Here is an 11822-nt window from a genome sequence, read left to right as displayed (position 1 = left end):
ATGGTGGGGAGGACAGCAATAGCATCAGAGACAGACATGCTCAACAATTGAAAAAAAAAACAGTGCTGGTAGATATGAGAGGTTGGACTCCTGGATCTAGCATGACCTTATAGCGAAGCCGTTCGTATCAGTTATGAGACGCTAGCGTTGTTTTATGGTGTGCGTAAAGAGGGGGAGATGAAGAAATAGAGGGAGACTAAGAGTTCCATGGATTTGATTGGAGAAGTTTAGACAGTAGCGTCTGTGTATTGGAGGGGAGGCGCATGATTGAGAAAACCATAGGTCTCAGTCGAAGACGAAGAGCTGACGACTTGTAAGCTTTTTAGGGCCAGTTTTATGGTTTATTAAGATAGACTTAGGCTTTAATCAAATGTATAAGCTGATGTAATAGATGGGCTAGCGAGTTTAAAAAATAACCCCACAAATCAATCAGTAAATAATAGAGAACGTGATTTGTAAATCATTTTATTTATATGTGGGACATGATTAAACCGACCTTCATAAATATATATTAGTTTCGGCCATCAATGTACAAAGTATCATTTAGTCTAGTGGTATAAATGTTGGTGTTTATATGTTAATAACTCGGGTTCGAACCATGGGCTTGACATTTTTTCACTTATTTTAAAGGTCGGGCCCACAAAATGCTGACGTGGCGCGCTGAGGAGCCTTGAAACTGGCTCATTATAATGTTGATTAGTTATACAAGTTAATGTAGAAAGTATCCTTTAGTCTAGTGGTATAAATGTTGGTGTTTATATGTTAATAACCTGGGTTCGAACCATGAGCTTGACATTTTTTCACTTATTTTAAAGATGGGACCCACAAAATGCTATTTAATTTTTTTTGGTAATATTATTGAAATTATCTTAAACTTTTAACATTAAATTCACAGTTTAATATTTACACTTTAAAAATAGTTTTTTTTTTTTTTGATAAAACACTTTAAAAATAGTTTTAAAAACTAAACATGCAATTATTTATAGGGGCACATTTATTGTCTTACTTTTTAATAAATGTTAATTTTAAATATGTTATGTTATATCTTGTCACAAAACATATTTTTAATGTAATTTAAGAGTATTTCTCTAGTTAGATCGGGGGTAATTTAGGTTGCATTGGATAATAAACCCCATTGGAATGGCCCAACTTAGAAGACACTTTCATAAGTAGCTTTGGTTTATAATAATCTGCAGATTATGTTATACATACATACCCGTCGTCGGAATCTCGCGACAAAAGAGAAACCCCTAATTCATCCCTAATTGGGGATTAAAGCAATGGTGAAAATCGAAGTGAAACCTGAGATGTGTGAGGGGATCAAAACAAAAGATCATAAGCATCTTCTTCGCGTTCTGATGCAAGGGACAGTGAGAGATGGTTCTCCGACCATGAATCGGCTCAAATACGAGGTAATGTCTTGTTCGTGCTTTGCTTTGTCTGTTGTTGCTGTCTGTTTGTTTCTTACATGTTCTTGCTTCTGGTTTTGATTTTTTGTTTTAATCTCCAAAAGATGAAACTAGTGTTTTGCTTTGTCTGTTGTTGCTTCTGTTCTGTCTGTTTCTCATATATATTTTTTTTTTTTCTGTTTCTGTTTTTGTGTTTTTCTTGCAGGCTCAAATACAAATCCTGAGTCAATGGCAACCTGAGAAAAACTAAGCCGAGGAGATTGGAAGAATATATGATACTTGGATCGGGAAGATTGGTAAACAGCATAAAGAGGTAGGTCCCCTTTTTACTAGATTGTGTGTTTAGCTAATAACATCGTGCATTGAGTATTGTTCCAATCCTTGAGGGATAACATTGAGTTATTTGTTCAAGAGAGTCTCTTGGTTTGGTTCGAACAAATCTGCCATTTTATCGAGCATGGGATGGAAAAAGAGGCCGAGGCTGCTGCAGTTTGATTTATATCTTCTTGAAAACTAGTTTTGAAGTATCAAGGTTTCTTCTATAGCTTGCTTTTTGATAGTTATTGTATTCTCAATGTGTATATTGACGATAGTTTGTATGCTAATGCTTACCTTCTTCCTTTTGTCAGAATGATGCGGAGCCGTGATTTTGGAAACCTTCCATGGACCAATCTATTTATAGGAATCACATTTTACCGTTGTAAATACTCAAAGGAGTTGCAACCTGAAGAAGCAGACTCCATCGAAAACGCATCTTACATGTCGGAGTCAAGATCTGATGTTATGGCTGAGTGTTCAGCCAGGGACGAGTCACTTTACTCTGTGGAGTCCGTTAGAAACGAATTGGAGGCTTCTGTCATGAACTATGAAAGAAACACTCCGGGTGTGAGTCAGTGTCAGTGTCAGTGATGGAAGTGAAGGTGAAACTTGAGAATGTAAAACTGGAGGAGAGTCCTCCTCAGCTTTTCACTGCCCCACCACGAATCTATGCCTCATCTGAAGAAAACGGAGAGACTTTGAAAGATGGAGTTGCATTTGATCCCGCTCTTATTCAGATTCTTGGTTAGTATTATTACTTTTAGAGTATGAGACCCACAACCAGTTCTTTTGACCTCATGGCTTCTTTGTTTTTTTTTAGGGGACATGGATCTATTGGTTGCTTCCTTTGAAACCGCCAGAGGATCATGATTGTCATAGAAAGATAGTCAGTGACTCTTATTATAAGGACGCAGTGGAGTATATGCGGCTTACTATGCAGTCTCCTCGCTATGTATCTTTAACCTGCATTACATCCTCTTGTACATGTAAAAAGAAACTAATAAAACTAACCATTTCCGTCTATATGATTCATAATCTCATAATGTTAGCTTCAATGTCTCACACTGATTAGATGTTGAGAATTGCTTAAAATACCTCAAGTTGGTTACCACTTTTCAAAAATACATTCGATAAAAAAATACAATAACATTTGAGTTTAGGGTTTAGTGATTAGTTTTTAGGATTTAGTATTTAGGGTGGGGTTGGGTATTATAAACTTCTATAAATGTTTTATAAGTTTTTATAAATATTTATAAATGATTATTCTTAGATGTTTTTTTTTTTAATTTCCTTGTAGCTTCTGTTAATTGGAGGTCTTGTAGATGAAGCGATGAAAGTGGTTGAGGAGATGTGCAACAAAGTACATGACATCAAACCTTTCAGGTAAAAAAAGATCTCTCTTATTCCCTATTAATTTAGTATGTCTGTGTCTGCCTTAGGAAGTTAGAATATAGAAAAAGAAGAGTATCTGAAGTGTGGTTTTGTTTATTTTGCTGTAGAATTAAGGCAGCTATGATGGAGAAGTTTCACCATAAAAGCGAGATGCTAGCAAAATGCTACGAAGATATCTTAAAGATTGATCCTACCTGTGTAACCACCCTGAAGAAGCTTATTGTAATGTCAAAAGAAGGTACTAATACTTTCGATCAATCCATTGTAATCCCTCCCAAGTAGTCTCTAATACCATTTGTTTTTTTTTAAACTTACTTGAAGTTGGATATGGTAGAGAGTCTTTGATCGAAATGATAGCGTTGCATGTAGAAGCTTCTTTTCCCGGCGCAGAGATCTGGAAAGAGTTTGCTGAAGTGTTGATTCTTGTCTTTGAGAATGGTGATGAAGACCGAATGTCAGTATGCTTCAACGGATCTGGAGAAGAAGGGAGTCAGCAAACATACTCTGTTAGATACAACCCGATACCTAGAATGTTCACTGATACATCAACATCATCATGGACACTTCGAGCTAAGTGGTGGCTAAACCGCCATTTCTCCCCGGAGATACTCGAGGCAGAAATGAGAAACGGTACAGGAGATTTGGAGATGATGAGATTGATGAGTTACAAAGCGGCATGTGCGAGTCGTATCTACGGACCAGAGTTTGGTTATGTAACAAAAGTTTATGGTCTGCTGGAGAATAACATGAACAACATTTGTATGCTGGTGGAGAATGATTGTAGTAACAACAGGTAGGTTAGTGAAATATAGCAAACGTTTGGAGTTAAACTTTTTGCAAAGTCACGGACACAATTGGAACAGGATATACAATTTAGAATAGTTTTTACACGTTACATTTTTTTGTTTTAATAATTTTTCACTGTAATTTTGTATTATTGTAAGATTTATTTTGATGTAGCATTATACTGGCCTCTACAAATTTTGAGGTTTCATAAGATACGTGAGAAGTACCACCAACAAAATATGTTTACACAAGTTTGAATATATTTTTGTTTATTGACAACAGAAATGACACATTGAACATCCACACACAAGCATCTACTGTTGCTTTCTCATCGTTACTTTGTCATCCTCTTCTATTACAAAATCACAACTTGATTGATGTTCTGTCTGTTGTTACTCACTTAAGGCGCTCGCCTTTTCTCAGTTCTTGTGCATGTATATCATTCTTACTATGTTTCAATACCCTACCATTTGCCTGTTTTTCTCTATGAATATATAAAAAAAAAGGTGGAAAACTTGAGGAAACACATGCAAGTTGCCTTTCCAGCTTAGGGGAGATACGAGTTCATGGTCTAATGGTAATGTAAATCAGTGCAAAATCCATTTTCTTTCACACCCATCAAACATGTGCTTAACTAACTTTTGCTACTCAGTCTCAGTTTTATTACCTTGCTGATTCTGTGCCTATAAAGTACATCTTCCGGGATAACCATTCTAAGCAGGCCCTGGTTTATCCACGCAGAAACTATACTTGTTAACAGATCACAAGAGCCAAGCATATCCCACAGCTTTGGTAAATCTCAAATTAGACATTGCTCCGGTTCTGATCAATCCCCTCAAGGAGTCGTTGGGCTGATCCATGGTGCATACAAGAAGATAAAGAAATCTCTGGCCAAACCGTTCCCTAAACCTTCTACTGGACGACAAGGAGAGAGAGTTTGTTGCTTCTGAAACCATAGTAAGATGTTCATTGTCAACAGAAAGAGCTGCTGAGTTGAACTCAAAATGTTTCATACGAAAACTCAAAAAAATAGAAAACCACAAAACCCACACAGAAACCCATATGAAGACGAACAAAGCTTTAAACTTTCAGCAGATAAGATACCAAAACCACATCAGAAACGCAGAATCAACATATAAACCATGAAATGATGGAGAATAAATAAGAGATCTACGTACTAATGATGACATTGTGACAAAAATAAAAACAAACATCTCAGTTTCTACAGCTTTTTCAAATTTTCCAACATAAATTTAAAACTGTGAATTTTGTTCAGTTTCATACAAACGGTATAGATATATTCAATTTCTTCATCACATTCTCCTTTTACATTCTCCTTTTAATACTCAATCTATTTTTGATACCCAATTAATATCTAAACATTTAAAATCAAAAAGCCACCACAAAACTAAATAAATGAATAGAAAGAGTTGAAAATAAAAATGAACACTGCATTGCAAACATATCAAGAAACTAGTGTATATTGAAAACAAACAAAATGAGCTGAAAATGAAAATGGCCATTGCATTTTTCATTATGCATTTACTAAACAATTTAGATGGCAAATACAAACTGAAAAATTATGTGTTTTTTTACTGAATCAAAATCACAAAAGCTCTTAAAACATCACTAAAATGACAGGTTATCAAGTGCATCATCTACTTATGAACCTTTGGACCAATTTTGCCTAGAGTCTCCGGAAGACAATAAATTATGAGCTAGTCCATTTTATGAGTCAAAGCTTAAGAGATATCATCTAGTTGACGAGATATGAAACACAACACATACTTTTGGGTATCATCTTGCTTATCAAACACAACACCTAGTCATTTTGTAAGTTATTGTCTTCCTATTTAGCACCCAAACTATTTTTCAATACTCAATTAATGCCTAAAATTTTGAAAATTGAAAGTCTTAAACCGACAAATAATGGCCTTTTAATTATTCGGTTTAACGGGGTGATGATGTTAGTTTTAAGGGGTAATATTTTGGATTTTGAAAGTTTGAGTATTAATTAAGTGACAAAATAATGGTCTTTATAATTTTATAGCAAATAAAATTTATCTCAGGTATTTTTGGGATTTTTATCTATATTATCCTAAATATAAGAAGACAAAACGATCTAAATATAAGATTAAAAACGAATATTAAATAAATAAAGTTAGAAGGCTTTTGGGCCTTATAACATGATTATCCCAAAGATCCATTTAGGGGTTCTTATTTTTATTTTAATACTTTTAAGTAGGAAAAGTGAGTTAAGAGACGACATTAAAAACCCCAAACTTTTTTGTAGTCCATTGCAAAGCTCTTAAGTAAGGGTTCTTAAAAAAAATTATTAAATATTTTTTTAATTAAATAAAACATATTAAAAGATAACATCTTAAACATTGATTTTTAAACAAAATATGCCACATGAAAACATTTGAGAATTAGAAGATATGCAAAAATGGATAAGCAAACAATTCATGAACCATCGACAAGTACATGCATAATAAGACACTACTACGACATATTTTCAGCTAATGAAACATATGTGAGCATGAAGACACACAGAGAAAAACGTGCGTCTCTGTTCATATCATTGCAAAGATTAGAGAAATGAAATGAAATGAAATGAAAGTGCAGTGCATGCTAACTATCACATAAAGTTCACCTGTTTCAAGGACCATCCATTCATTTTGACTTGTGTTTTTCTCCAACCACTGTCCTTGAACATCTGCATTGTTTCTCCGTAATGAGAATGCATATCCCTGGACAGAGAGACACGGGTTCTGAATCTTGCCATTTGAGTGGCTCATTCAAGTCAGCTAAGCCGTTTGAGTTCTTCATATCCAAGCAAGACCCTGAAGAGTTGCTCTGATGAGAAGCATTCTCTCTTCTAGTTAAAATTTCAACCATTTAGAAGACAAAACTGAACGTAACAGAAAACAATGAAAAATAATTGAATATACATACATACCTGCAAGACAGAGACTCGAACCTGGGTTGGTCCAAACAGTGGCATGAACGGAGTAGCCACGTTGTAAGAGACGCATGATGAGCCAAGAAGCAACGAAACCAGTCCCTCCCGTTACACAGACCAACCCCGTACCGTCCAAGAAAGATGACGCCATCTCACCTCCTCCGTTGTTGTCATCTTCTTCTTTTCTTCCCATGTTCTCTATCTCTATCTCTCTCTCTTGTGGTGTGTGGTGACAGCATAAATCAGAGACTAATAGAACCTGAGCCTGATCACAGCCGCTTTACAAACTCAAATCGTATACCAAACAGAATGTTATTTCATTATTCAAATCGAAAACCAGAGATATATTAAGAAATAAAACACAAGAAGAACAATAGATACTCAAAACCAAACACAAATGTGATAGTTTCTTATATCATTTCAAGAGTATAGTTTAGGTTTGTTTGATGCACAACAACAATCAAATCATAATACAAGGCAGAGGTGTGTTTCTTTAGTGGTTGAAGTTAAAAGATGTTACCTTTTTGCCTCGGATGACAGCTCCTGCTTCACCTTGGACAACCATGTACTTCTCTCCGCCAAGGAATAGACCGGTCGGTGCAAGGTTTCCAGGTTCCTCAGTCTTTCTTGATTCCCTCTATCTCACCAGGCTTCAACTACATAAACCAAGAACACAAAAAGCAATGAGCTTTCAACTGATTAAGCAATGATCATCGTACTAATCCACCAGATCATTTGCATTGTTTTTACAATATACTAATCAAAGTCAAAATCATTCAAAGGTGAATCCTTTGTCATCTGATCAAGTAAAAATTTTGATTCGATCATTTAGGAAAAAAAATCACAGCTTTATAATCAGATCATAGCAATTCAACATCCAATCAGGAAACTCCAGATTGGATCACAAACCTACAATACCACAAAGGGCCTCTGCTTGAACTTTGACTCCAGAGTATTATCAATCAAAAGTGAGGACGAGAGAATCCGATTCATCTGATGCCGAAGAAGATTCGAGGGGAAGCAGGGAAGAAGAGAGAGCGACGTGTGTTCAGAAGAGCCGTCTCTTCTGTCTCTTGATTAAGAGACGTTCCTTAGGGTAATTTTTTTTTTTTTTTTTTTAATTCTGATATACTAAGAGACGGGCTTAAGGAACCCGGTTAATGATGCTCTTAGGGAAGGATACTGTGGAGCTTACGACATTAAAGTGTTTGGATCTTCAAAATGTCTAGAAGACAATGTTACTTTGATGTTCTACTGATATGTTATTTGAGAGCTTTTGTGATTGTAATCAGCGTATGAATTCTTTGAGGATTCTAGAAGCTAACTCATTCAAAGGTATCAATTAGCTTCTTATGGCATTAAAATGTTTGAATCTTCAACATGTTTAAATAAATAAATAATAGATTTTTTATGTTTTTGAATTATACTTTTTCAAATTCGATTTTTTCATAATTTTTGTTTGTGTTGTGTTTTTCAAAAAAAAAAACAATTTTCAAATTTTTTTTTTGAAATTCGAAAATTAATTTGGAAACTACTTTTAATTTTTTTTAAAAATATTTAAGTATATATTTGTTAGAATCCTAAATTTCACATTCCAAAAACCTTAGTCCACCCCTCAACTCTAAACTCTAAGTTTATATTAGTTATACCTATGGTTATAAATATATTTTTCTATTTTTAAAAGTGAGGGTAAAAGTGGTTAAGGTAAACATAAAAAACGGTATTAGATTATGATATTTTTGAAAATTTTCTAAGTTTCAAAAAGTGAAAAAGAGTCTTAAAGCTTGAAACTATTAGGAATTGCTTTACTCTAAATTTAGTTACTTGTCGTAAAAGTTAAAAATATAGTATAAATTCATTTTAATAGAGACGTTAAATAAAAGATTCAACAGTTGAATAAGTAAAATGAGCATGTTGGATAATGAAAATTGATGATGTTGATTATATTGTGTTGAAAACATTCAACATTTTTAATGATGTTGAACTTTATGCAAACTAATTGTAACTTTGTGTTCAAATAAATGGTGATGTTTTGATACGTACATTGATGATACTTGTGTTAATAATATATGTATGGTCTCTAGTTTCTCTACTAAGGAGCTGGGTGATCCCGAAATCAGATATTCTAGGAAGCGTATCTTTATTTTAAAGTTAGTATTGATGTTCATGAAATATAAATCTCAGTGGAGATACAACATTCATCTTTTGATTACTTGAATGATGGTGTGTCAGTGTGAAGTAATCTATAACTTTTTGAATTCTTACAATTTGAACCATGCAATTGAATCAACTTAGGTCTATAAAAGAACATTCAATTATTTGAAAAAGTTTAGATATAAGAAAATCCATATTAACCAAAATAAATACAAATGCACGCAATATTTGTGGTACTCAAAAAATTCACACAAGTATCAATTTTGTCAACTAACCTCTCATGCCAACACTCTAAATATTGAACGCATATTAGTCTCAATTCTTTGTCAACACTCCAATGATAGTAAGGCATATTGAACTATTTATAAACTATATTTACAATGGAATTGTTAAAAATAAAATTCAATAGTTGAGTAGGTATAATGGGGTTGTTGAAAAAGATGTTGAATAACTATGTAAATTAAAATTTATTGAATAGAAGAAGAGACAAGAAGAGACAATGTCATAGTAATTTAATTTAATTTAATAAAATTACATTTTACATTAGAAGTATCATTAAATCTATAAATTAAAGACTATTCAACTAATTATAAAGTAGACCGTAAATTATGATTGGATACACAATTTTGATCAAACTACAATTTACCTAAAATATATAAAACATCTTTATATATTAAAACATAAAAAAAATTATATATAGAACGAAAGGAGTATCTAATAACATTTCTCAAAATATAATAAACAAAAAATATATTTTCACGTTTTATATTTCACAATATTTTACATCAATACATATAATATAATTTAAAATTAATTTGTTTAGTTTTAAATGGAAACAATAAAATATGATTAATTGCATAATGTTTTTATAAAATTCAAGTTACCTAAACATTTTATAAGTTTCATAATACAGTAGAAACTATATAAATTAATACTCGATAAATTAATAAACATCGTAAATTAATAAATTTCTTCGATTCCAAGTTGGGCCGGTTTAAAATATAACACAAAATGATAAAATAATAAGATAATATTTTTTTCAAAAAATCCTATGGAAATATATGGTCCCATTAAAATTATAAATTAATAATTTATATGTATGTACATTTTATTGAAGTATTTTTTTTTTTATATATTCGCAATAAAATTGTCTTTATATTTTCTTAAAAGTTAATATATTTTGATGAGATTTATTAAAATTAGATCTAAAACACATTTAAATTCTATGGAACATATTTTATATACACCAAATAATATATTAAAACTAATATAAGTGTCGAATTTCAAAATTTTAATTAATGTATATACACTAAAATAAATAAATAAATCTTATTTTAGGAAAAATATATTTTAAAATAGAAAAATCTAAAAAGGGATTTTTTTTTTTGTAAATTAATAACTTTATATATTAATAAAGAGGAATTTTAATGTTTACAACATTGTTGGTAACTTTATTCATGTTTACCAGCACTAAAGAGACATTTTCAAAAATATCTTTTTCATTAAGAGGCAAAAGACTCTTATGCCCTTGCTCTCTCTCTATATATATAATACATAATTATTTAAATAAATTAAAAATAGAATTTTTATGTTTTTGAATTATATTTTTTCAAATTCAATTTTTTCATAATTTTTGTTTGAATTGTGTTTTTCAAAAAAAAAAACAATTTTCAAAAAAAATTTTGAAATTCAAAAATTAATTTTGAAACTACTTTTTTTAAATATTTATGTATGTATTTGTTAGAATCCTAAATTCCACATTTCAAAAACCTTAGTCCACCCCTCAACTCTAAACTCTAAGTCTATATTAGTTATACTTAGGGTTATAAATATATTTTTTTCTTTTTAAAAGCGAGGGTAAAAGTGGTTAAGGTAAACATAAAAAGTGGAATTATGATTATGGTATTTTTTGGCAATTTTCCAAATTTCAAAAGGTGAAAATGGTCTTAAAGCTTGAAACCATGAAGAATGGCTTTACTCTAAATATAGTTACTTGTCGTAAAAGTTAAAAGTATAGTATAAATCCATTTTAATAGAGACGTTAAATAAAAGATTCAACAGTTGAATAAGTAAAATGAGCATCTTGGATAATGAAAATTGATAATGTTGATTATATTGTGTTGAAAACATTCAACATTTTTAATGATGTTGAACTTTATGCAAACTAATTGTAACTTTGTGTTCAAATGAATGGTGATGTTTTGATACGTACATCGATGATCTATGTGTTAATAATATATGTATGGTCTCTAGTTTCTCTACTAAGGAGCTGGGTGATCCCGAAATCAGATATTCTAGGAAGCGTATCTTTATTTTAAAGTTAGTATTGATGTTCATGAAATATAAATCTCAGTGGAGATACAACATTCATCTTTTGATTACTTGAATGATGGTGTGTCAGTGTGAAGTAATCTATAACTTTTTGAATTCTTACAATTTGAACCATGCAATTGAATCAACTTAGGTCTATAAAAGAACATTCAATTATTTGAAAAAGTTTAGATATAAGAAAATCTATATCAACCAAAATAAATACAAATGCACGCAATATTTGTGGTACTCAAAAAATTCACACAAGTATCAATTTTGTCAACTAACCTCTCATGCCAACACTCTAAATATTGAACGCATATTAGTCTCAATTCTTTTTCGACACTCCAAAAATAGTAAGGCATATTGACTATTTATAAACTTTATTTACGATGGAATTGTTAAAAATAAAATTCAATAGTTTAGTAGGTATAATGGGGTTGTTGAAAAATATGTTGAATTACTATGTAAATTAAAATTTATTGAATAGA

The 11822-nt window shown here is 31.6% G+C and overlaps 2 protein-coding genes across 9 annotated transcripts; one reads left to right on the top strand and one right to left on the bottom strand.

Annotated features, from left to right (window-relative positions):
* Positions 1-1160: 1160 nt before the first annotated feature.
* Positions 1161-4095, top strand: LOC106300969. Its single transcript, XM_013737266.1, is given in 11 exon segments — positions 1161-1412; positions 1615-1726; positions 1822-1933; positions 2051-2279; positions 2282-2471; positions 2548-2558; positions 2560-2691; positions 2693-2713; positions 3025-3110; positions 3227-3357; positions 3441-4095. Coding segments are annotated over 11 exon segments (1632 nt in total). The 5' UTR covers positions 1161-1280; the 3' UTR covers positions 3917-4095.
* A 325-nt stretch (positions 4096-4420) lies between these two features.
* On the bottom strand, positions 4421-8086 carry LOC106300967. 8 transcript variants are annotated; one of them, XR_001262133.1, is made up of 5 exons: positions 7777-8086; positions 7388-7523; positions 6865-7145; positions 6559-6761; positions 4421-4851 (listed from the first exon to the last, which is right to left on the bottom strand). XR_001262133.1 is itself a non-coding variant. In XM_013737262.1 (5 exons), exons 2-4 carry the CDS (start codon positions 7430-7432, stop codon positions 6579-6581), a joined length of 483 nt encoding a protein of 160 aa, XP_013592716.1. In that variant the 5' UTR covers positions 7433-7523; positions 7777-8080; the 3' UTR covers positions 4421-4851; positions 6559-6578. The 8 variants fall into 8 exon arrangements, 4 of the variants coding, with proteins under 4 accessions (XP_013592716.1, XP_013592717.1, XP_013592719.1 ...); XR_001262132.1 differs by having other exon boundaries at positions 6559-6780; positions 7777-8085; XR_001262131.1 differs by having other exon boundaries at positions 6559-6783; positions 6865-7154; positions 7777-8083.
* Positions 8087-11822: the final 3736 nt, after the last annotated feature.

The sequence above is a fragment of the Brassica oleracea genome, chromosome C6 (genome assembly GCF_000695525.1).
Source record: "Brassica oleracea var. oleracea cultivar TO1000 chromosome C6, BOL, whole genome shotgun sequence".
NCBI lineage: Eukaryota > Viridiplantae > Streptophyta > Magnoliopsida > Brassicales > Brassicaceae > Brassica > Brassica oleracea.
Note: the sequence above shows the minus strand (reverse complement) of the source record. Positions and strands in the feature narration are given on the sequence as shown.

Bases quoted from the DNA above. Each gene is read 5' to 3' on its own strand.
- LOC106300967 (XM_013737262.1), bottom strand. From the start codon at position 7,432: ATGGTTGTCCAAGGTGAAGCAGGAGCTGTCATCCGAGGCAAAAAG. The intron at 7,133-7,387 runs GTAACATCTTTT...GGCTGTGATCAG, and splicing joins CTGTCATCCGAGGCAAAAAG to GCTCAGGTTCTATTAGTCTC. The intron at 6,749-6,864 runs GTATGTATGTAT...GCAACTCTTCAG, and splicing joins TTCGAGTCTCTGTCTTGCAG to GGTCTTGCTTGGATATGAAG.